Source organism: Condylura cristata, unplaced genomic scaffold (assembly GCF_000260355.1).
Source record: "Condylura cristata isolate star-nosed mole 26May11 unplaced genomic scaffold, ConCri1.0 scaffold00009, whole genome shotgun sequence".
Classification (NCBI taxonomy): Eukaryota; Metazoa; Chordata; class Mammalia; order Eulipotyphla; family Talpidae; genus Condylura; species Condylura cristata.
The window spans coordinates 28,010,776-28,036,050 of NW_004567110.1; the positions used below are offsets into that span (position 1 = coordinate 28,010,776).

Sequence of the window (25,275 nt, forward strand, 5' to 3'; positions counted from 1 at the left end):
GCCCCTTCCACGTACGATTTGCTTCCGCTTCCGGCCCTGGCGCTAGTCTGTACGGAGAAAAGCTTTGCATTGTGGGAACTTCTTCCTTTCTCTCTCCCCGGCCATCTTGGCGGCTGTACTTGGTGAGTGGGCTCGTTCGGGCGGAGTTTTAGGCATCGCGGGGAGTCCTATTCATGGTTGTTTGGAACTCCGAATCCTAAACTGTCTGTCGTGTCCTCTGTATATTCTAGGTTGGGGGCCATCCCGCACCTAAGGCTGAAGGATGGTGGCCGCAAAGAAGACGGTGAGTGCAGCAAACTGGTCATGCCGGAAGCCGATTCACGTGGAGAGGAGTCTCGGCCGGGGCGGGCTGATCTTGGCACACAGGGGAGACAGCATGACCACTGGCATTTGGAGGGCCCCATAAGGAGCCCGAGAGGCCCTGTCAGTAATTTGGGGCTCTCTACTTCGAAGGCTTTATTAAGGGGCTCTGCTTCCAGAAGTCTGGGTGGATCTCGTTTAGCGATGGTTAACAAGCAAGGTTTTCGCGTACGTATTAAATGTTTGCCTTGTAGAAAAAGTCGCTGGAGTCGATCAACTCTAGGCTCCAACTTGTTATGAAAAGTGGAAAGTACGTGCTGGGGTACAAGCAGACTCTGAAAATGATCAGACAAGGCAAAGCTAAACTGGTCATCCTCGCCAACAACTGCCCAGCCTTAAGGTAATGGAAGGAACCTGAGTGTGTGTGTGTCGTCTCTGTAAGTTCACTATGAGCAAGTATTTAGGAGTGAAAACATGCGGTCTGGGTAGCATGAATTTGACTTTATGTGAAATATTTTACCAGGGAATGCTTGTAGAGTGAGTTAAGGATGCTTATTGGGTTTGGCTCTTACAACCTCCCAAAGCATGTTCTCGCCATGTGTATGTAAGCTTGGAGAGAAGTGTGTGGCAGAAGATAAAAACCACCCAGCGTCCTTTCGGGGAAACAGACACATACTTTATTTTTCTGTATCCTGCCTTTTTGGTTTGAGGTGCTTTTATTTTAAGCTACTAGAATGCATCACCTTGTTTCAGTATAATATAGATAGGAAAAATTCAGGCTGTCCTGAATTAACCTGATTCATCCTACTTGTCAAACCCAGACCCATGGTTTTGCTTGGCCACTTTTAAAATTGAACTAAAAGGGAATGGTAAATGGGTTTTAGAAACTTGGACTTTGCAGAATATATTGTATATACAGCCTACTAACTGGGTTGATTTTTTCAGTGGTAAAGTATAATATCCTAGCATTTTATTTAAGTTGTCTCCTTAATTGACAGAGTTTGGGGTGTTCTGTATCCCATCTTGTGTTTTGGGCTTACACCAAACCTTTCTTCTATGACAGCGCTTCTTAAAACACCAGTGCACACAATCGTAAGAGTGATCTTGTTAAAATACAGATCTGACCTTGTGAGTCTACAAAGGGGGCTGAGATTATTTTAAGAAGCACCTTGTGACACTGTTGGTTTGTGGGCACATTCAGTAAAGGCAGGGTACTGTTAGGGCTCTCTTGGAGTTTATAAAGCCATCTGCCTGTTGAATTCTCTGCCTCTTACTCTGCACCTCACCTTCATTAGTTTAAAAAATGACTTAATACTTTAGACATTACCATGAGAATTATAGTCTGGCATGTAGTAAATGCTGAGTAAACAATGCTTTATTTTTGCACCTTACTCTCTTGTGTTTATTAGTGTAAATTTCATCTTAAACACAGTGTATGCCCAGTAGATAGTACTGGGCATCTCTTAAAAGATCCAAGGAAAGGGCATATTGTATAAGCTGGTGGTTATCATCATGTTTTTGACAGTAATAACTGCTTAATTACTGTTTGATTCTGATAATACTAAAAGTCTAGTGAGAGAAGTAGTAACTAAGTCTGTCAGTTAAATGTCAGCATTTATTTACTTATCTGTTTTTGATTTCCACAGGAAATCTGAAATAGAGTACTACGCCATGTTGGCCAAAACTGGTGTCCATCACTACAGTGGTAATAACATTGAATTGGGCACAGCATGTGGAAAATACTACAGAGTATGCACACTGGCTATCATTGACCCAGGTATGCTCTTTCAAGCAAAATAATTTTTCCCCTTTATAATACAAGTATTCCTTGCTATACAGATGTTTTTGGTTTCTCCATTCTGTTAGTGAGAACTTAGATATAGCAAGGGAAAATTTGCAGTAGTATTTTACAGAATATAGATGATGTTAGCACATAATTACTTTGTTGTAATTTTTTTTTTTAATTTATGAGAACTGAATTTTACTTCATGAAGCACCTCAGATATTATACTCAGGGCCTTGGTAAAGCTGAAATGATAAAGGGGAAGAATAATTAGGTGAAATCGTACCTTATTAGCTTCCTGAGAACAGACTGATAAAATTAGAGGAAAACAGGTGCCTTACAAAAAATGCATCATTTTATGTTTTGAACTTCGACATTTTAAAATCATAAAATAATGGCGAATATTCTCGCTGTTCTGATTTTGTGATAATCAGAGCAGGCTAAACATTCGCTATATTAAGACCATGCATGTGTCACCAGCCCTAGTTCTTACCCTAGGTCTGGTTTTATATATGCTGGTAATAAACCAATTGATGTATATGATGTGTTTTGTGTGGACAGTGTCCATGACTGTAGAAATACTTGAATAACCTCAAGAAGGGACAGCACAGTTAGTGTGATAATTTGAGGATAATCACTGCTAGTTTGATGATTGATACCTCACATTAAACAAATTGTAAAATTACTGTTTTATTTTCTAGGTGATTCTGATATCATTAGAAGCATGCCAGAACAGACTGGTGAAAAGTAATCATGCAAAATTTTTCTTTAATAAAACTGGCAAGAGCTTGTTTTAAAAATACTGTATTCGTTTCCATTATTTTCTTTGTAACTTTTTGTTATAGTACACTTTTCTGAGTGTTAGATGGGATGAGGCAATTAAATCTGGAATAAGATTCTGAAGGAATAAGAGCTATATATTTCCAGTTACCATTTTCTTGTGTTTATAAAGGAAATAAATTGAGTTCCTTTTTTGTTTGAAAGTTTTTTTTTAAGTGTTAACCAACCAGGACATAGTTGGCATTTTATATTTGAGAGGTGGCAAAGTTTGATACCTGGAATTTAACCAAAATTGTAGTTTACAGTTCAGCTTGAAGCTACCATTTCTGAGTAGCAAAGAGATTAAATGAAATTTGTTTGCCTGACCCAGAAAATGCCACAGGCTGAGGAAAATTCTATGTAATTTGAGTTAAGAAGGGTCTTTCTTAATGGTTCGCAAGGGTTGGGGTAGAGAAAGTACTTGGGTGATTTCAGAGTAATTCCAGTTCTTCAATAAATGTTAGGTCCATAGTTGCCGAAAGTGTGTTGTGTATACTTTTAGCCCTACGAGAAACTGAGGTATGTCTGTCCGATGGAACTCTTGTCCCATATCTGTTAATAGCCTTTGGGACATTCAGAAATTAATGGGGATGGAGAGAATGCTGGTTTAGATACATCTTGATTCTAGATTTGGATGGTCCAGGCATGGTCTACACTAGGGAGGGGTAGAAGTGTCAAGAGGTCATGTCTTCTGGACTTTAGCATCAATTGAGAGGCAGCTGGTGGTAGTGTGTAGATGAGGATACCTTCAGTGCTCTGTCCAGGTCAGGTATTGAACATGTTACAACTCCTGGTTAAAAGCCCCCTCACTTACATAAAAATAGGTAAATGTCCCAAGGTTCCCATATTGGCATGTCCAGAGACTAGTGTGCTCAAGGTGCCTAAAAATGTCTTATGCAGTTAGTATATTCCCATAGTTGTCTCGGTAGGGATGTGTGTGTGTGTGTGTGTGTGCGCGCGCGCGCGCCTGCGCTTGTTTCCCACTTTACTCCATCAGCTTTCCAAATGCTCTTTCAATTACTGGATTGCATTCCCTCCAGATTGACTGGTTCCAATTTCTTAAGGGGTAGTCACCCAAGGAATACAGTTTTGTGGGTGCCAGTGCACCATCTCTTTGTAATGGTTCCATTGCATGATTTGTTACCTCAGGCATTTTTGGAAAGAATGGCTTTTTGAAAGTAATATTTCTAGTTTTCTAGGTGGTGGTAATACGCTGTGCGGTGGTTTGGCTTACCTTTCCTTTGAGAAAAGAACCTCACTCTGGACTTTAGAATCAGCTGACGGGCAGCTGAGGCAATTGATGAAATGCCATTAAGGTGCTGCCAGATACTCAGGCAGGTCTGGAGATAGGAAAGAACCAAAGAAGAGCTGAGGTGTTGAGTGTGTTCCTTGTGGTCTCTGGTCTGCTGAGAGGAGCAAAGGGAGGTGGAGAAAAACTAAATTTAGGCTGCTGTAAATGAATCCAGTTGCTTGCATCTTCCACAGTACGGTGATCTGGCTTAAGAAAAATTCTTTCCAAACTTGTAACTCTTATTTATTACCCCTTAGGCTTGTTCCCTCTGCCTACAGTGGCATCTGCCCATATTTTTCTAAGCTTATTCCAATATTCTACTGCAGTCTAGGTTGGATGGCCCTGAGTTACATAGTATTTTTTCAAATGTATCAGCTGTTTCACTATATCACTTACACGGCTGGTACCTAATAATAGTCAAAAAGCCTGAGTGAATAAGGACTCAAGGGATTGAAACACACAACTCTCATTGATAGCCTGTGGTTGGCTAGTCCAGAATGTTAGCATTGAAGTTATCAGACACAACCTAGAGTACATGTTAACCCATATAACCCTCTTGACAACCCAGTGTGTAGTATGGTTAAATGCATTTAACAGGTAAGGAAAGGTTTGAAAGTCACAGGGTAAATAATGAAACAACCCTTAACACTGGAGACAAGGGAAATGGAGTATTTCAAACCTTAGTCTGGAAGTTAGATATCTTTGTAAATTTGATAGATTGGTTAGAGACCTTTGCTTCTCAGAAGGTTAAACCAGTTTTCTCCCCTGGCCAGAAATGAGAGAAAATCTTAAGATGAAATGAATTAAATATCTTAAGTAAGCTGACCACTGTCTACACAGCCACTAGAGGGAGCAGGGATTCTGCAGTTTAGTGAAGTAGAAGTAAACTAAATGGAAGTTTTACTTCTCAAAAGGTAATGCCAACGCAAATCAGTATTTCACTTTCTCATGAGAATCTTCACTATCAAGTGGATGATTCTACTGTAAATATAAACTGAAGATGTACTATTTTGAGTCAACTTTTAGACATGGAAAGAATTGTGATTTTCGGACAAAATAGGCTTAAGGGATATGCTTTCCATTCTAGCACGCTGCCCTTGGGGAGAACTTTGATGGGAAGGCTTGTCTTGAAATTCTTAAGTATATTCAGTGTTTTGTTTATGAAGTGTTCTCTGGCTTCCAGGATACAGTAGCTTCCCTGGATGGATGTCTTTTTGAGTTTCTTTTTTTAAAAAGATTTATTTATGCATACAGAACTGGGGTACAGGCCAGAGATGCACGGGCAGTGAGAGGATTCACCAGAGACATTGGGGAGCAGAACAGGCAGATGGAGGAAGTACACTGTTGAAGGGAGCAGCGGGCGAGTCAGGAGATGTCTGCCACGCCATGTGGTCACCTCCCTGGCTAGAGGTGGGGGTGAAGGGGGTGAACTTGTGCTGAAGCAGCTGCAGTGAGCTTCATGGTACTGCGCTTGCTTTAACCTGTCACGCCACCAGGGAGGGCTCCCTTTTTTAATTTCTTAATGAAATTGCTACTTGTGTTTCTTGCTTTAGGTGCCTTGAGCTGATGAAATAGAGTTCAGGTGTTCATTCGACTCTGTCTCACTTCTTTATTTTGAAACCGGGAGCATACCCTACCAGGACATTTGTACTTAATATGTGTATATGTGTCTTTGATCAAATGATATTTTTCTCTTCCAGAAATGGCATGAAAAGTACAGAAATACATTTTACCATTGACTTTCTAGATTTATCTTTGAGTTTTACGCTGGATGCATGTGGATGTAGTAGATGTAGTGGATGGCTGTTAGTTGTATATATTCTTACTACCCACCCCAAAGCCCTACCCTGTCACTGTTACAGCTTTCCTCCTGATAGGTAGAGGAATTTGCCCAGGGGCAAAAAAGATCCTCCAAGTGGCAGAAGCCTGCCAGGTCATAGGCCCATGATGTGGTTGGGGCTGGCTCTCAGGGCAAGTAGTTCAGGGCAGGGGTATCCCAGCTGACCACAGGAAGTGGTGCTGCCTGGGTCTTTTTGAAATATATAGTATTTATAGTATTTTTGAGGGACTGAGTATGTCACAATTTGCTTTCCCAATGATGATTAGTTTTTGTTTTTACAAACTTCTTTTACAGGTCTCCTGTAAAATACTTGTATGTGCTCAAACCCCCTAGTTAGATGATTTAGTGGCTAGATGAAAGGGATTTTCTGAGTTTAGACAGATTAGCCTCCAAAAGCTTGTCCATTTGCTTTCTCAGCAGTATACATAAGCCCCATATTTCTACATTCTTAACAGTTCCATCAGACATACTAATTTGTGCCAAGGCAATCATTTTAAATAAACCTAATCTTGAGTGTCAGAAATTAAACTTTTTAAATAAGCTTATTGGCTATTTCTCTTGTATATATACTTGGCATTTAAAGCTAAACTAAGAGACCAGTGTCTGGCCTTGTGGCTCCAAGTCAGAGTTTGACCAAAAAGCCAGACTTGGAACAGGGCATAGATCTGGACATGGCCTGCAGGCTCGAGGGCCCAGTGGCGAGCCATCAGCCAGTGGGCCTTGGGCTTCATCCCCAAGAGCTTCCAGTTGAGGTATACCAGCCGGCCTTCATCTTACCCATTATGGGGACCAGCAGAAAGCCTCAGCCATCTGGACTCAGGACTCTGGGGCCTTGCAGCTCTTAAGTGCAAGGTCGACCACCCAACCAGGCTTGGTCTGCAGGCTCACTAGGTTGGGGGTGTGGGGGGCAAGAAGTCTGCCAGCAGGCCTTGGCCTCTGTGACCATACACCAAAGTTGACCAGCTAGCTAGATCTGGTCATCCTGGAGGCTCCGGTGGTCAACCAGCTTGGCTTAGATTTGGGTTGGCCAGTGAGCCAACCCAATTGGGCTTTGCCTCTATGCTCAACAGTTCATGCTGGCCCAAACTAGATCCAGCCAGAAATGGAAACATATCAAACTGCCTTCAACCAGTTCCAGCCAGAAAGAGTCTAGTAAGCTGTGTACAGGATATACAGGAGAGTAGGACCACCACCATGAGAAAGATCGACACCCTCCCTGTGCTGGGAGGAAAACAGAGGTGACCAGCTCTGCAAAGACACCAGAAGGCACTGGAGGAGCGAGACCTACCTTGGTCCACGAGGGTCCGCGGGTATGGATCAGGCCTCCCATGGCAGGCATACTTTCCTGGGAAGCCCAAAGCAGCTTCCCTCTTTCCCTCTTTGCCTTCCTTGGGGGGTTTAAGTGAAAGATGCCCCTAGGACTACCCTCCCCCACAAAGAACTTCAGGAAAGGACACTTTTATATTACAAGTGCTGTGAGATTTGCTGATAGATCTGCCTTCCTTCCTTCTCCCTCCTCTAGCCAGCCTGCCTGCCTGCCTGCTTGCCTCAAAATATAGAAGTGATTATCCCATGAAAGAAAAAAGTTAGGCTAAAAATTTCATATAGGATACCGTTCTCTGAAATGGTGCATTTTAATACTGTATAAAAATTCAAATTGTTATACAAGTACATCTATCCTATGATTTTATGCATACATCCATATACATATACAAAAAATAGCTTTCCCATGGCCAGTAGTTCTAGAGAAGTAAGACTGCAAACTTTCATTTTATAGTCAAATAAGATCACAACTCTAAGGCAGGAGACAAAAGCAAATCCTGTCCACAGTATGTCACAATACCTTGCATAGCTTATTCTCTTGGTAAACATTCTAGGATTCAGGATTTTTTCTCAAATTTGTACAAGTTAATGCTTACTTTGGCCCTTCCTATTGCAAACCAGCTTTCTTAGTACTTGTTATGTTTTACTTTACAGAATCAATAATAACTTGAACTTTGGGGCCCTGAACTGCTTTCACTGTAATCCTGGACACAGTGACATGTATCCAGACGTGGGCACATGTAGAGCGTCTTGATCTTCATCTGTATCTCAGGCGATTTTCCAGGGCTTCCATTCTCTGTGTCATTTCTTCTAGTACAGCTCAAATTAAGGAAGAGAAATCTGAATTGCCTAGTTTTATTTACATTCAAATACCACTTGATTTACTTACATAAAAATGGGACTGTCCTGAAAAATAAGTCCCCCCCCCCATTTTGTTAAGCATTTTAAAACCCTGACTTGTAAGTTTATATTAACATGGTATCAGCACTGTAAATACATTTCAGGTTAAGTACTTTACTAACATCAGTCCAATTTTTTTTTTTTTGGTAATTTTTAGTTGTACACCCCTAATGTTTATAAATTAATTTGCCACACCCAGAATTGATAATGTTGGCAACGAGGTGAAGAAAGGGAAAGATCAGGACTTGGAAGATAGGACATCGGAAGAGAAGGCAGATGGGGAGTTTGAGGCGTTGATGGGAGAAGCCTTGAAGAGTGCTGACCTATGCTTTCTTTTAACTGACTTGGTCTCCTGTGAAATGGACTTTCAGAGGTAGTGTGGGAAAGGGGGAGGAAGGGGCGTAGCAGCGTAATTAGAGGCAGCTTTCCCTCCTCCCTGTAAGCCTAATACCCTCCACCTGCCCCTTGGTGGCAGAAGAGAGCCCAGATTCATCCTCTACAACCACTGTTTGGTTATTTTACTCAGGAGCAGCATATTTCTGGCTTTCAGAAAGGGGATTGCTATATTCTGTTCCTTATTATACTAACCCACTGCACAGAGATAGTTCACATTACACTATCTCTCTACAGACAGTTGATGCATGTTGAGGCAGATAGCAGCTGGCTTTAGTAAGCTAATTTTTAGTTCAGAGCAGCTGGCAGTGTGTGTGTAAAATCACCAAATCCCTTACTTCTTCCATAAGCATTCCTTTTACTTGTAATATTGTTTTAATAACTCATTGGATACTGCTGTTTCCCTGGTAGCATGTTTCACATATTATAGTGCTGATATAAAAGATCATTGCTGCCTGACCAACCCCTCAAAATCCAAAATCCAAACCAACCCAGTCCTCTTCTGGAAACCACACATGACCAGTGTGGCTCTAGTGTATCTTGTGGCCAGAGGAATGGCTTGAGTTTAGATGAAGTTTGAAAATTATCCATTTGAAAACATTCTTTGCTGTTCACAGTATACCAATGATGTACTTCAGGCTAGACATATCTTTCCCATTTCCTCCCAGCATCAAAGGAGTTAAATAAATTTGTATTTTCTTTGCAGACTGACTGACTGGCCTTACTGCTACATGATCTAGAACAGCAGATAGCCACTAATCTTGGCCTGCCTTTGGGTTGCAAACAACTGCCTAAGTAAAAAACTTTCCTGCATTCATTATTCTTGACTTCATGTAAATGATGTCATCTGACATATGCCCACTTACAATATTTGTGAAGGTTTGATGATATTCTCTGCATTCCACACAGAAGTATGATATTAGCAAAGGATATAGCGCTGTGTTAATTTTCTTACTTCTTCATTTGCAAGATTCTGGAACATTATAAGGTTTTCACATTTGCATTGATCATGTTTTTCTTCCAAAGGACTTCCTGAGAAAGCAGATGGAAAGCCTTTACCTCTATAACCCACCAAATTTCCCAAATGCATAAAATCAGACTGAATCAGCATATGAAGGAAACCGTAGTGAAAGACACATTCAACATTTTCCATGTGGCCAGATCCAGTAAATACCAGGAAAGTGATTTATATGCGTCCAACAAGGGAAATGGCCTTTACTGTGGATTGGGGGAAGAGTACTATTTCTTTCAGTTTATTTTTTTATTTCTCACGTGAGTTCTCTTTTCCACATCCCATTTCCTGCTTCCTCCTCTCCTTGCCTCCTTTAAGCTTAGTTTGTTCATGAGCTGAGAGACTTTTAAGTTACTTTACAGTGATATTTTACTTGGAATTACCTGAAGATTGTGTTGAATGGAAAAGTTTTTGTGTGGACCGTGAAAGTTTGTCGTCTTCAAATAGATATCTGTGTTGCACTGCAAAATTAGAACAGGAAAGTAGGTCTTGGATATTTATGGTGACTGGCTCAGATTCTGTAAAGAGAAAGAAAACTGAAGTGAAACCTGCCTAATACAGTTACGGTAATAAAACAACCTTCAGTGGTCAGAGTAAGGTTATGGTATTCCTATTATGTGATACAGTTTTACTTTGGAACTTACTGTAGCAAACTGGCTGTCAGCAGAGAGACTATTTCTAACTATGGCTTAAAAAGTGTAGCGAATTGTTTCCTATCAGGTAGAGATAGAAAAAAAGTCATTATTGACAATTAAAATCTTACTTTTACTTTTTTACAACTGTCTGGGAGGAAAGCATGGTGGAAGCATCCACTCAAGGGTCTAAAAACACTGCTTCAAAAAAAATTACCTGTTGGCTGATGGACCCTCTTTGGCAGTTCCCTGGCTGGGGAATCCTGACTTCCACCTGAGTCTTCCAGAGCTGAGAGGAAAAAGACCAAGAGGAGTGACAATTGTCCACCTGTAGGCACAGGCCCTTTGGAAAACTCATCCCAGACTAACTCCTTGTCTATCTCCCATAGCCCAAGATATTTGGTTTTATTTGGTAATACCACAGACAGAAAAGCAACTGGTTACTTGGATGACAATCCAGAATTACTCAAGGACAGTTCTAGTTCTCTCCAGTTAGAGGAACTTGGACGTATTATTGCATCTTTTCCCATAAGAACACTACTTCTTCCCCAGTGGCATAGGGAAGGCAGGGTAGGAATAAAGTTTCAAGTTGCCCAAAGATTAAGCTGAACTGGCAGCATCTTCACTTGAGAGTATTTCAACTTGAGCCAAACAGAATATTAATTATTGCTAGCATTAGAAATCTGAAACGCTTCCCTTTGTCGTAATTGTTTTGTTTGTCTGTTTTCTTTAGAGGAGACAGGCACATCCCGTAGACTGGGATGTTATTGGTGACTGAACCTGCAACATAAGGAAAAGGAAAACTGGGCAGAATTGCTATATATAATCATAGCTGGCACAATGAGAGAATGGTGGAAGGCGTGGAGAACACTTGTACAGAAAAACAATCCAAGTTCTAACGAGCGCTACTACTTCCGTAAACAAAAGTAGTCCACGAAGGAAGGCACATCCTGAAATTGGCAGTGGCTCTTCTGATTTGTATAATGGCTGTATCTTAGTGAAATAGTCATCTTTATTAAATATTCTGCTATTGTCAGAACACTTATACTGCTTAGCACACAGTAAGCATTCAAGCAATGTTAGCTATCACTTTTGTATTCTCCCCGTTCCATGTTTTGTCCTTAGGATTTCTAAGAGCAAGTGTCACCCTCCACAGAGGCACTTTTTGGAGCACTGATAGAGTGGGGAGAGAAGCCCTCATTCAAGGTTCTTGCTGCCCTGTTAGCTGAGCTCGCCTAGATGTAAGTTATAGTACCTTCACATATGCCTTTCTTCAGCTTTTCGCTTATCTCGGCCATTGTGCTGAAGTCTTCAGCATAGAAGAGATGCCTGTTCGTAGGCTCGGAGGCAATCTCTTGCAGTTCTTCCTCAATGGCTTTCCCTACCCCAACAGCATACATAGTTACACCTAAGGGGCAGAGCATATTAAGAACAAGGAAATTAGAACTGTGATCCCGGGTCTGGAAGTTGTGTGTACTACATGCAAAGCAGCTAGATACTATGTGAGGTGATTTCAGAAGTCGGTGTAAACAATGCTTCTATTTTCCCACCATTTAAATTTTGACCTTATGAGCAAGAGAAAGATCCAAGACAGGAAACTGAAGCATCTAGGAGAGGCCAGGGGAGTTAGATCACCAACCTGTGTTGCTCAGCACAAAACAAGTTCACTTAAGTCATCACTTTGGTTTGAATTAGCCTTGTGAATAGAGTAAAGAGCACCATCTTATGGCTTACTAAAGGGAATGTTGGCCCTCCGTGGTGCAGTGTGTTAAAGCACAGCACTATGAAGCTATTCACAGCCACTGCAGCATGAGCTCGTTCCCCTGCCAGGGAGGTGAACCACAAGGCAAGGCAGATATCTCCTGACACTCTGGCTGCTACCCTCAGCAGTGTACTTCAGTAGATTGGCCTGTTTTGCTCCCCACTGTCTCTGATGAATCCTGTCATCCCCTGCACCTCTGGCCTATACCCCAGGTCTGTATGCATAAATAAATAAATCTTTAAAAATAAATAAGTAAATGGGACTTTCTTCTGGGAGAATTCTAATGAGCAAGTTAATTTATGACCTTGTAACATAATTTCTGCCTTTCAGAGGTCTAGAATAAAAATCTTAAGCAACCAGGGGCCCAGCAAAGCTGCATGCTCCCAACATTCTTGAAAGGATGAAGTCTTGTGAGGAGGTGCTAAGCTGAAAAGGAGAATGTCATGACTTCTGTGGCTATTACTCTACAAGGCCAGGTGAAGCAGAATGAATAGTGAGTGTGGAAAGGCTTCCTGTTACAAAGAGAGTGACTGACGCTGACGGGAACCATCTTTCTGTGGGGACAAAAGGAGTTCACTGATGGGGTTCTGGTACCTTCACTCCTTTGTTCAGCAAGGATGCGTCATGCACATTCTATGACAGGTCTGATGCAGGCTCTGGGGCCATCCCGGTAATGATGCATCATCTGTGTGCATCCTTTTCCCTCTACCACGACCTCTTAAAGCAATGTGCCCTCAACAAATCTTTAGTGAAAGTAGCTTTTAAGTAAAATGCGTGGACATCTCCAGTTTTCATTGCCCCAGGAGATCCAGACACTTGACCTTACACTGGCTCGACCATCCCCTCTCGCTTTGGATTTCAGTTTCCCAAAAGCCCCAGCACACTCATGCTACACACAACTAAAGAAATCTCAGTGCTTTCTCACATCATACGTGGGTCAGAAAAACCAGAGGGAAGAGGCTGAGCAACACGAGTTTTAGAATTATAACCTCGTCCAACATGTTTATTTTTTCAAAAGCTTTGTTGCCTCCTGCAAACGTAAGTGTATTCACTATCCCAAGGCTATGACTACACTTTCAGAGTGCCTACCTGAGGCACTGATTTATTATTATTATTATTAAAGTCCCAGTAAAAGTTCTTCCCACTAGGAATCTGTTTTTTTTTTTTTTAAAGATTTATTTATTCGTACAGAACTGGGGTACAGGCCAGAGATGCGGAGGGTGAGAGGATTCACCAGAGACAGAGTGGGGATCAGAACAGGCAGATCGACTGCTGAGGGGAGCAGCGGGGGGGCCAGGAGAGGTCTGCCTCGCCATGTGGTCGCCTCCAGGGCAGGCGGGGATCGAACTCATGCGGAAGTGGCTTTAGTTTCTCAGTGCAGTGCTTTAACCCGCTGCCCCACCAGGGAGGGCCAGGAATCTATTTTTACCAAACTCTTCAGGTGGTTTGGAAGCAAGCACACCAGTTTTGGGGAATGGTTGTATATTTTTCTGTGGTCAGATAACAAGCTGATCACACACAGACTAGTGGGCTGCATAGGGGAGTAGTCAGGTTGGTCTGTGTGTACTAACTGCTCTCCTCCTGCCCCAGAGTCTCTCTCCCCACCCCCACCCCCAGTCCCTGTGGTGGTGCTAAGGCCAACAGGTGGTAGTTTTGTAAAGGTGTATGACAGCAAATGACAGGAGACTTTCTGTACTCAAAGAAACCTCACTTGTATGGCCAGCGACCACTGAGGGAGCTTAGGAAAGGAACCTTGAGTGGCATAAGCCACATGTCCATCCCATGTTACCATTGGCTTTGGCTTTCCCGGCCCATTCGGAGACGTCATCCTGAGCCCGTCCGTCTGTGAACACGATGGCCACTCTCGGCACCCGTGCGGAGAGAGGCCTGGCCCCTTCTCCTTGGGTAAAACTTCTCTCGAACATGTGCTTCAGGGCTAGGCCAGTCATAGAGCCCTTGCCCATGTACTTCATGTGGGCCACGGCTTTTTTCATGTCTTTGGCTGAGCTGAAGTTTTTCAGGGTAAACTCTGTGCGGACCTGTGTGGAGTATTGAAGCAGTCCCACTCGAGCGGCTTTGGGGGAAACTTCTAAGGAATTTATAATTCCAGTGACAAACTGCTTCACAATCTCAAAATTCTCTTCCCCGAGGCTCTTGGATCCATCGATCACAAAGACCAAATCAATTGGGCCTTCGGTGCATCCTATAAGGAATGAGAAGAAAGCTGAATTAACTGATAAGAGATCACTGCACACAAGAATAGAAGGACGCCAGGGTACACCCAGACACAGAGGAGGAATTGCCAAAGTAACAAGCAGTATTTTTTACATTTCTCTTGATGAGGGGCTTGTCAAATTGATTTAAAACAGTACTTTTCCTAAGTGAAAAACACAGAAGAGATACAAATTGTCCAGGAAATCAGGTCCATCCACACTGTACCCTGGGTCACTCACAGGCTAAGGGCAGGGACACTGAAGGGTCTGACGGCACCCAAAAATATTCCAATGGCTACCCCACGAGAACAACAGCACCCATTGTGGGCATTCTGAGATACACAGCGAGGATGTTCTTCAAATTCAGTCCAGCCGTCATCTCTTCTAGAGGAGCTTTGTGGTTTCTACTTGTACCCCTAACACTACCAATTCATTCAACAAACATTTGCTTATGGAGCTTGGAAGTCATGCGAGGCAGATGACAGTGGCCACCAAGGCCCTGGCACCAACTGCTGACAGTCCAGGGGACTCCATGCTGTATTCCACACTTGCAGTGGCCGCCTGACTATGTGCTGGGCTCTTCCTGTGTTCTGCCAGTCCCTCCTCAGCAGGGGCCAAGTCTCATGCAAGTCTGTGTCCCTGCGCCTGGCACCAATAGGCATGTGGCCGATGCTTGGTTAACAGCATAAATGAAGACAGTGGCATGTACTGCACAGCACACCTTAAATACCCTACTGAGCTATTCAAACTGAAAATGAATTATCCCTCTGGATTCATTATGGGGAAGCATTTCAGGAAACTCAGGTGGCTGATAGTAAAAACTTTATGCAAGTACTTAAGCAATCTGGGTGTGGAAAGATATAAAAAATATTACAGAACCCAAATGGATGATCTCATTTCAAACAGTCTACAGTATGCAACAAAATGTTTTCTATCAAGCAGCTATCTAATCTTTGAAAATGAAGCAAAAAAATACAATCAAATAAAAAATATATGCAAAAGTGTTTCTGCGCCTGGCCTGAATAACAGGCTACTGTAACGGCTTGTGTTAGTGTGTATTCAGTTTCTCTTTCTCCATTACGTGCTTGTCCTCGTTACTCAACCTGTTGATCTTTTATTAATGAAAGAGGAAAAGGTCAATTTATAGCTTCATTTATATTCCTAGTCTCTTCTTGAACAAACCAAAAAAGACTCAAGACAAGTGTGTACACGGCAGATTGAAACCCAGCGGATTCAGAAATATTAGGAGACTTTCCAGCAGCAGGTCTCTTGTCCCCTTCCCCATACACCCTTTCCTTGCCGAACAAGACTAGACTTGCAGCCTCCTTGCAACGGAGGGCACAGAGGCTTCTCCCGACAGTGAGAATGCTGGGTCAGGCATGGGCGCCAGCATGGAAGCCAGACACTTGCTCTCAGACCAGGAAGAATGGCTGATAACTTGACAGCAGGAAGAGTTACTCTGACTTTCCTTGCTCATTTTCTTTCTGTGGCTAATTCAATGAGACAAGAATGGAATAGTGATTTGCTTGCAGAGCTTAATTTTCAGAGTCCCAGATTGTTAGGGCTGGACATGACCTTTAAGGGTCACTGAGTGTGTAACCTTCCTGTTGTTTTCACCTTTACAACATCCATACCAGGTAGTTACTGGACCTGATCAACACTCTTAAGAGGAGCAAACTCCTCACATCACCATGAGAGCCCTGTCTCTGGGCAGCTCTTGGTGGGTACAATACCTAGCACGAGATGAGCACTTTGCATATGCCAGCAAAGTGCCAGCGTGGAGGTAGGCACTTTCAAATACATGACTGCATTTTTCTTAAGGCGATTCTTTGAGGAATTATCTTCATGTAATAGGTGCAGACACTGAGACTAAAGAGAAGTAATTTGTGTAAAGTCACACCAGCTTTTAAGTAGGGGTTTAAATCCAAGTCTGTCTTACTAAAGCTCATGATCTTAACTAATAAACCACACTGCTTATTTTAGAGTGTTTCTGTCTTACTGCTGAACTGTAGCTTCTCCTCAATGTCCTTTACCTGGAGTGAGCAGGGTCATATAAATCATGAGTGAGGTGACTGTCACATAAGTATTTGATCCCCAATTTTCTTTTCTCTATAAAGATCCTGAATTTATTTATTTTCACCTTACATTGTACTGAACTTTCTCACCATAATGCTTATTCTTTTAAAATCTTGTCTCTGATCTTCCTTTAATTTTTTTTTGAAGTACACACTGGGAAAAAATGTGTGTGTGTGTCTATCATTCAATCAGTCATAATAATGTATATCGGAGGATCCTTTTACAAAATATATCAATATCAAAAAACTATTTAGGATCATACTTTTTTTAAATCTAAAATTTTTGGGGATTGATCTAGAGACTTCATTCATTTTAACAGTTGCATAGTAATCTGCTGCACAGATGCAACTCTACAATTTAACTGGTCTCTTACAGATGAACATTTAGCTTGTTTGCAACTTTTTTTGCTACTACAAATAATGTTGCACGAATATCTCTAATCAGTTGTGAACATGTGAACATATCAATAGGATAAAGTGAAACTAATTTTAAAATATTGCCTAGATGTTATGCCAATTTCAAAACTTAGTGATAAATTTATAATTATCTATTAAAATACACTTTGCCAACATAAGGAATCATCAAACTTCTTTTAAATCTGTGATAATAGGTTTTTTAAAAGGTGTCTTTAATCTCTTAAAATTTTAATATCTTAAAATTTCCTCTTGTTTCTTTTACAATTTTTATGTTCAATGTCCTATTTAGAAAGATCTTTTCACCTCTGAGATTATAAAATGATTTTTAAGATTATTTCTGCTACTTTGAAGAGTTGTGGTGCTGTTTTTTGTTTAAGCCTTCGATCCATCTCACTCTCCGTAAAGTACGACATCCAGAACTGAGTAATTTCCCAGCACCAAGCACAGCCAAGTACACCCTCCCTCATCCCAGCCTAAGATCGTATCCTTACTTAGGCTGAGAACACTCTAGTTTTTTGATTTATAGTGAACTTACTGTCTTTAACTAAAACAAAAGTTTTTCCATAAGTGCTACAGTTAAACTCTCCATCCCCACTTTGTATTCATGTCTATTTACACACTTATATTTATGGGTGAGGGATTTGTCTCTTGAAAAGACTCCAAAGGCAGTTGCTCCCAAAACAAATCAAAGCAGAAAGCCAAGTTCAGATCACTTACTCTTGCACCGTCTTCTGTCTTCAGCTAGAACAAATCCCGCTGAGCATTTGCAGGTGTAGGAATCGCCATGATTAATACAAATGTGTTCACAGCCATGGTGGGTAGATTTGCAGACATCCTTTCCTGGGGAAAGGGAAAGTAATTCATTTTCTAAAAAGTGCATTCTATTTAAATCACCTTCCTCATACTCACTTTTTTCATCTAATACTTTGAATAGGCACAGTAAGGGAAAGTTCTCAGGAGCTCCGGCTTCTATTCACCTGAGCAGTAAGACATGTGATTGGGTGTCCTAGACTTCTTACTGCCGTAACATTGGTTTATGTAGAATTGGGTTTATTATTTTTAGGTTGTTTGGGGTATTTTGGGTTTTGATTTTCCCAAGTTGATTTTTCCCCAAAGACATTTCAAACACTTCAGTTTTCATTGGCTAATGAACATTTCTTGTGTGTAAGGTACTTAGAATTTTTCCAAGTAGTAACTGCTATTTACTCTTCACAATATCCTGTGAGAGAAGGGAGGTAGAGATAATTATGCCCAACTTAGAAATGAAGACAAATGTCAGAGCTGCACAGGGTCATGCAGCAATCTGATGACCCAGCTAAGGCATGATGGCCCCATGGCATGAAAGTCTGCAGTTCTTTTTTGTCTTTAGGTCCCTATAAGTAGAAGTTTCCTATCAAGCAGGCATCAACTACAGGCCCTTCTAGGAAGTAAAATAATGGGATTGGATTATCAAACAATTCTCCAGGTGGAAATTGCGCTTTGGGTACAATAGCTCATCTGATTGCTAAATGTGATGGATGAATAAATGGGGTCTATGTATATGCTCATGTATGCTGAAATTAAAGGATGAGAAACCAGACTTAATGGGGTAGAACTGTACACTTTCTCTCTTTGCAGTGACCACAGAAGGGACACCACAGTGTTGAGGCAAAACCAAGCACAGGGATAGACTTCAGACTTACACCAAGGTCCCGCACCCATCTCAGGAGTAGTGAGGAGTTCTTGCTAAAGGTAGAAGCCCCTCATTCTGGTGCAAGCAGGAGGGCAGTGAGTTCTATTCAACCCAGTTTTTCTCATCTGTGGAGTGCCCTGCATGGCTCAAAGGAAACTGAGGATTTTCCCCCAAATCAAATTCAAAAACAATTAATTTTGTTTCAATGAAAGAAGGACCATTCTGCCCTCTGAGGCAGTGTCATAAAAGCAAATCAATGGTGTCCAAGGCCTCAAAGCAGGGATTAACAGTGCAGACTCCAAAAGAACAGAAAAATCCCTGTCCTGTGTTCTTCTAACACGCATCTTGAGGAGCTTGAGTGGCCCTATCTCTTTCTTCTTTTGGGGGCTGTGTTAGTTAATTTAACATGTAAACTTGGCTAAGCTGTGGTGTGTGATCAAACACCAGTTTAAATACTGCTATAGTATAGTAGTAATTCTAAGATAAACTTCACAGTTAAGTAACAGACCAAGTAAAACAGACTATGCACTATGATGTGGTGGGACTCATACAATTACCTTAAGTGAAAAGACTGTGTTCCCCCAGTAAAGAAGGGGGAACTCTGCTTCCAAAGTACCTTTGGTCTAGAGCTGCAACCTCAGTTCTTCCAGGGTCTCCAACCTGTAGGTCTACCCATCAATATCATACTTGTCAAAACCCATAATTGTTGTTTGTCTACATGTCTCAGTCTCTTGGTCCTTCACTTTGTACATACACTTTGTCTCACTTTGTGTACACACACACACAACCTGTATTGGTTCTGTTTCTCTGGAGAATCCATACTTTTTACTAAACTCTCAGAATCTATTGAGTTAAAGAAGTAAATGACAGCAAGAATGACACCCACAGACAACAATCCCCCTCCCCTCCAGCCTCTTTCCACCCTCTACTCTTGCTTGTGAGTCTTCCATGAAGGAACACTGTACCTGGCCCCTGGTCTTCAGAGTGACTGTTGCAGAGATTCTGCTTCAGTCCAATGAGCACCAGGCACTGTGCTGGGCTCTGGGCATCCATGCATATATTGTGGGAGGGACTGACAGCCAGGATAAAAAGAAAAGCAGCAGAGAACCTGACAATTCAGGACCCTGACTGAGAAATCCCTGAAGAAATAGGGGTTTACTAATCACTAGCAAAACACTTTCAGAGCTCTCCAGGCAGGAACTTAGATTTGGGGCATTGATCATAAAAGGTGATTGTAAAGATGAAATGAAGTTCTATAACCATCTGAGTCCCACAGATGGCAAAGTTCATCTCTACCTTGAGGCCACTTACTTCGACAATGTTTCCCATCCTCAGCGAGCTGGAATCCCTCCAAGCACTTGCAGATGTACGACTCATCGCTGCTCACACATATGTGTTCACAGTCATGGTCTACTGCTTGGCAGACATCTTTCCCTAAGGATAGCAGAGCAAGTAAAATAACTTCACCAGCATAAATTTCCCCTGGCTTTGCCTTGGAGGATCCATTTATCTCAGCTCAAGAGCCACTTGAGCTGAGTGATCCATAACAGGGAAGGAAAAAAATTAAGGATGAAGTTTGGAAACTAAGTGGAGCTAACTTTTCAAAGTTCCTCATGATCATCATCATCATTACCCATCAGGTTCTCATAAAAATGCAATCCATCATCAATTTTCTACAGATACAATTTCTGATGTCAGAATGGAAACACCGTTGGTATGGTTACTTAGGAGATTAAACCTCATTTTAGATTAGCAACCCTGAAATGTTATTTTGGCTTTGCCCTTGACATGTTATATATGATGTGAGGGAACACTTAACTTCTTGGCGTAAAATGAAAGTAATAACTTGTTACACATCTTTCCTTTGAACACAAGAGCATGGGTTGTTCTTTGTTAAGTGCTTTGAGAAATTCAAGAAAAAGGTGACTAAAGGGTTGAAAATCATTTGCTCAGAGCAACACACCCTCTTTGATTAAACAAAATTTTATCTGGGCCTCATCTAAGCAGCTCTACATTCTGAGATAGAAGAAGAGATCCCTCAGTAGGTAACAGCTCACGGATCTGTGGTAGCAGAAACAAGGATGGCCTAAAGATAAGTAAACAGGGCCTCAGAGAAGCCAAGAAACATGTCCAGGTAATAAATGGTGGTGCTAGGGGTTGACAGAATCTTGGATTTCAGGATGCACCACTCTACACTAGAACACGCTTCTCTCTGCCATGGAACGTAAGTGAGCAACATTTTAAAAAACTTTGACATTGACTTTTTTGTCTGCATATTTCTTTGTTTTCTTTGGACTTTGTTAGGCCAATTTTAGACAGAAAAACAGAATATAGTGATATTATATAGCAGAGTTCTCATAAACCCCACACCCATGTTTCTCTATTGTTAACCCCTTAAATAAGTAGGATGCATTACATTTAACTTACTGATACTGATATATTATTATTAATGAAAGTTCATTCCACTCCCTTAGTTTTTATGTTATGTAATTTTTTACTGATCCAAGATCTCATGTTATACTTAGTGGTAGTGTGGCATTGGCTTTTGAGAATAACTGATTTACGGAGAATCAAGGTGCTGGATTTCATGCAGGAGTCAGACAAAGTAATGTCAGCCAGCTCCTCTGGAAACTTACTTCTGCAGGTTTTCCCATCTTCACGGAGTATATACCCCTCAAAGCATCGGCAAACAAAACAGTCTTCATTGCTTACACACGAATGCTCACAGCCGTGATTCCCCAAAGCACAAGAGTCCAATTCTGAGAATCCGGTTGAAATTAGAGAAACAGAAGGAAATGATTCATATATCAGTGACTTACCAGTCTTGAAAGACCTGTCAGATACCTTAAATGAAAACGGTACCTTATCCCGCAGTGTACATTTCAACATAAAAAGCAATATATGTCAAAAAAAATTGAGTAGGTAGAGCACACACAAAGAAAATGATCTCTGTAGGAACAAAAATGAACAAGATAGGGAAAATACTTACAAATGTACAGATTTAAATGGTCTATAAACATTAGAAGTTAAACTTCACTAATTACCCATCAATACATTTGTTGATGGTCAACAAATATTTTGCGAAGCCCTACTGAGTCAGGCACTGTTGTAGACTCTGGGGATATAACAATAAAATAGTTTCTGATTTTGTGAAGCTAACATTTGACTGTAGGGGTAAGAGGGATGAGAGGGAAGACAAACAGTAGACAAATAAAAGTATGTGCCAATGGGGGTAAGTACTGTGGAGAAAAAGCAGGTTAATGGGGCTAGAGACTTCCCACTGGTTTGGGATATGGAAAGGGCTGTTTATTTTACATGTTGTATTCAGATTAGGTGACAGAGTCCTGAAGAGAGACCAGTGGGTATATGGCACCTGGGAGAAAGCAGTATCCTCAAGAAAGAATAGCAGTTGCAAACTGCAGAGATAGGAGTGCACTTGGTGGCTCAGGAAAGGCAAGGGGACTACCCCAGTAACCTGAGCCTGACAGGGGTGAGGGCAGCAAGGCCCTCTGGCAGTGTGGAGGCAGTGGTCAGACTGAGTGAGAAAGGCCTCTGGCAGGTTCTGAGCAATGGATGACATGAGCTGACTGTTTTGTAAAGATTTATTTATTTACGCATACAGGAACTGGGGTAGTCTACAGGTGCAGGGGGTGAGAGGATTCATACGAGACAGAGTGGGGAGCAGAATGGGCAGATCGCTGAAATACACTACTGAGGGGAACAGCGGGCAGGACATGAGAGGCCATGTGGGTCACCTCCCTGGCCGGGGATTGAACTCTGTGCTGCAGTGGCTGAGGAGAGCTTCTTAGTGCTGTGCTTTAATCCTTTACGCCACCAGGGAGGGCCCTGCGCTGACTTTTGTAAAGAGATTGCCATGCCAAGGCCTCCCTGGTGGCACAATGGGTTAGGACACAGCACTGCAAGTGTTGCAGTGCCAATTTGATCTCTGGCCCTGGAGGTGACCCACACGGCATAACAGACCTCTCCTGTCTCACTCCCTGCTCCCCTCAGCAGTGTACTTCATCGATCTGCCTGTTCTGCTCCCCATGATGTCTCTGACCCTACACCTCTGGCTTGTACCCCAGTTTTGTATGCATAAACAAATAAATCTTTAAGAAACAAACCAACCTGGGACACCCTTGTGGCACAACTGGTTAAAGCACAGCACTATAAAGTGACTGCAGCTACTGCAGCATGGGTTTGATCCCCAGCCAGGGAGCTGACCCACATGGCGTGGCAGACCTCTCTTGACCCACCCACTGCTCCCCTCAGCAGTGTACTTTGTCAATCTGCCTAGTCTGTTCCCCACCCTGTCTCTGGTGAATCCTCTCATGGCCCCTGCACTTCTAGCCTCTACCCCAGTTCTGTATGAATAAATAAATAAACCTTAAAAAAAGGAAAAAAACCAATGTGTGAAAACACTATGAAGCAAAAGCAATCAAATCAGGCACACCTGTATGAGACTGCAGACGCGCCACAGAGCAATCATTTCAGCTAGAGCAGTCCTTTAGTGATCTACATGAAGTTATTACAGTCTCTGAAACACTTAATGACTGGCATTGTTTCAGCATTTCTTTTCAGAAGGGAGTCCCACAAACCATCCTGTAGGTCAGTCAAGGCAGCCATTGTTATTCTCACATACCAGACAGTGAAAATGAGATTTGGGAAGGTTAATGACCTGCCAAAATAAAATGCTAACAAATGACATGGCCAGACTAATATGTAATCTGGACTAATATGTAACCAGTATTGCTGCATTGCTGCCTTCTAAGGTGAGCTTTCAAACACGAATCCTGCCTGTCTTCTTCAGTGCAGAGGGGCTGCCAAAATCTTGGGACAATCAGTAAATGTGATGTTAACAGGATTGTAAAGGCAGAAGAGAGTCAAAGCATAGTTGGGCCCTCCCGTTTGAGTTTAACACAATTTACTTCTCTGGGCACAATCTAAGCTCATTGTCAATGTGGAATATTTCCTGATGGCCAAGATAGCTCCTCACGTAGTGCTGAATGGAAGTACAATTGAGTGATCCAAAATACAGACAGTTGGCTAGCTGTGGAGGTGAACATTTTTTTCCCACCATGAATTTATATTAAAAAGCACTCCATTTTCAAAGGTAATAAAATATAAATCTCTAAGGCCACAATCCAAACAGACAACCTCCCACCCCTGCACCAGTACACCCCTTCTTTCTGGAACCTCTTCCATGCCATGTTCTCTTTCTTAGCTCCAGTTCAAGCTTTCTTTCACCTTGAAGAGTTTGAAGATAGGGAAAGTTTTCCCACACAGACCCCCAAGTCCCACCAAGCCCTGGGCTTTCCTTGCCACACTGGATTGAGCTCACCTAGCAAATAGGGCTGCTTTTATTTCCTCCAGAGCCTGCTGATCAAGCTACCACATTCCATAAGGGGCTCCCAGGCCAAATTCTGGGTTCTCCTGAGCTTTCATATCAGTAGTTGTTTGGACATGTTGTTGTGTACATGCTTGAAAAACACATGGAGAGTTTCTAACCTTTCCCTCATGCTCTCCAAGCATCTGGTGCAGATAGAAGGGAGCAGAGGTGAGCTCATCTTCAGATCAGCTTCAACCTCAGATCAGCATGAACATCACCAGCAGGGGCCTTTTTATAGAAAAGGCAGTAAAGGTACATAATTCAAAATTCATATTCCCCTATGCAGGAGTGTCTGGTACTTTCAAGGTATGCCTGTATACCTGTATAACTTACAAGACAAACCTGTGACCCACAACTTCCCTTTTGGAATTCTCTTCTACAGATCCCTTTGCCCTATATGAAGAGATATACTTTCAAGTTACTAAACTGCAACATTATTTGTAAAAATGAAAAGCATCTGGCAACAGGGAGTAGATGAATATATGTTCATCTACTTCAGTGAAGCATTAGAGGAAGTTCACTAAGTCTTGACATGAAGAAATCTCCAGTAAATATCACTGAGTGGGGGAGAAGGCAAAGGGGTAGACCACCATGTGCGGAACAAAGGGGAGAAAATAAACATATACTGTTTCCATTCCTATAAAGAATTATGAAAAATAATAAACTAATAAAAGTGGAGTATAAGTTATAGCTCAGTGACAAGTTGCCCCAAAACTTAGCAGCTGTAAACAACAAATATGAGCATTTAAAAAAAAAAATCTACTATATACCACAGACACTTTACAGGGGTGGGGTGGGGGATGGGATCAAAAACGGTTGGGGGAGGGAAGTGATAAATAAATGGGACTACATCAAGTTAAAGAGCTTCTGAACAGCAAAAGAGACATTACAAAAAAAAAAAAGCTAAATAAACAAAATTGGAGCTGGAGGAACTGTCCCCAGCTCCCTCAGGTATTATTAGGAGGCCTCAGTTCCTCACAGGCTGTTGGCTGAAGGCTCTGGTTCCTCCCCACAGGCCACGTACAACATGGCTTCCCTCTGTGGGAGTGAACCAAGAAACAAGAGCACCAGAGACAGCAGCCAGAGTGCATTATATAACTTAATTTGAGAAGTGACAGACTATCTTTCTTGCTACCCACTATTGGTCACACGGACCAACAGAGAAGGAGGGCACCACACACGTGTGTGGCTACCAGGAGACGGAGGGGCTGCGGGCCATCTTGGAGAACTGGCTTCCACCACAGTCACTGACAGCAGGTGGAGGCAGGGAGTGAGCTAGAAGGACACGCGTGGGAGCAAAACTTCTTAGTTTGTCTTTTTTTTTTTTTTAAAGATTTATTTATTCGTACAGTACTGGGGTACAGGCCAGAGATGCAGAGGGTGAAAGGATTCACCAGAGACGGAGTGGGGCACGGAACAGGCAGATTGACAAAGTACACTGCTGAGGGGAGCAG

At 42.1% G+C, this 25,275-nt stretch overlaps 2 protein-coding genes across 4 annotated transcripts in view; one reads left to right on the top strand and one right to left on the bottom strand.

The window, feature by feature from the left end:
• The first annotated feature begins 34 nt into the window (after positions 1-34).
• RPL30 (ribosomal protein L30) lies at positions 35-2,887 on the top strand. Its single transcript, XM_004679703.2, has 5 exons — positions 35-122; positions 231-283; positions 555-700; positions 1,947-2,077; positions 2,785-2,887. The coding sequence occupies exons 2-5, from the start codon at positions 263-265 to the stop codon at positions 2,832-2,834; spliced, it is 348 nt and encodes a 115-aa protein (XP_004679760.1). The 5' UTR covers positions 35-122; positions 231-262; the 3' UTR covers positions 2,835-2,887.
• Positions 2,888-7,631: 4,744 nt separating this feature from the next.
• The window catches only part of MATN2 (matrilin 2), a 108,367-nt gene continuing 90,723 nt past the window's right edge, over positions 7,632-25,275 (bottom strand). The window contains exons 11-19 of one of the 3 annotated variants that reach the window (XM_012722987.1): positions 21,069-21,191; positions 19,744-19,866; positions 17,478-17,600; positions 13,845-14,258; positions 11,549-11,701; positions 10,511-10,582; positions 10,045-10,122; positions 9,583-9,681; positions 7,632-8,169 (exon numbers count right to left, since the gene is read on the bottom strand). In XM_012722987.1, the coding sequence (XP_012578441.1) occupies positions 8,114-8,169; positions 9,583-9,681; positions 10,045-10,122; positions 10,511-10,582; positions 11,549-11,701; positions 13,845-14,258; positions 17,478-17,600; positions 19,744-19,866; positions 21,069-21,191 (1,241 nt within the window). In that variant the 3' untranslated portion in view covers positions 7,632-8,113. Of the gene's footprint in view, positions 8,170-9,582; positions 9,682-10,044; positions 10,180-10,510; positions 10,583-11,548; positions 11,702-13,844; positions 14,259-17,477; positions 17,601-19,743; positions 19,867-21,068; positions 21,192-25,275 lie in introns of all 3 variants that reach the window. The other 2 variants (XM_004679705.2, XM_012722988.1) reach the window with 2 other exon arrangements.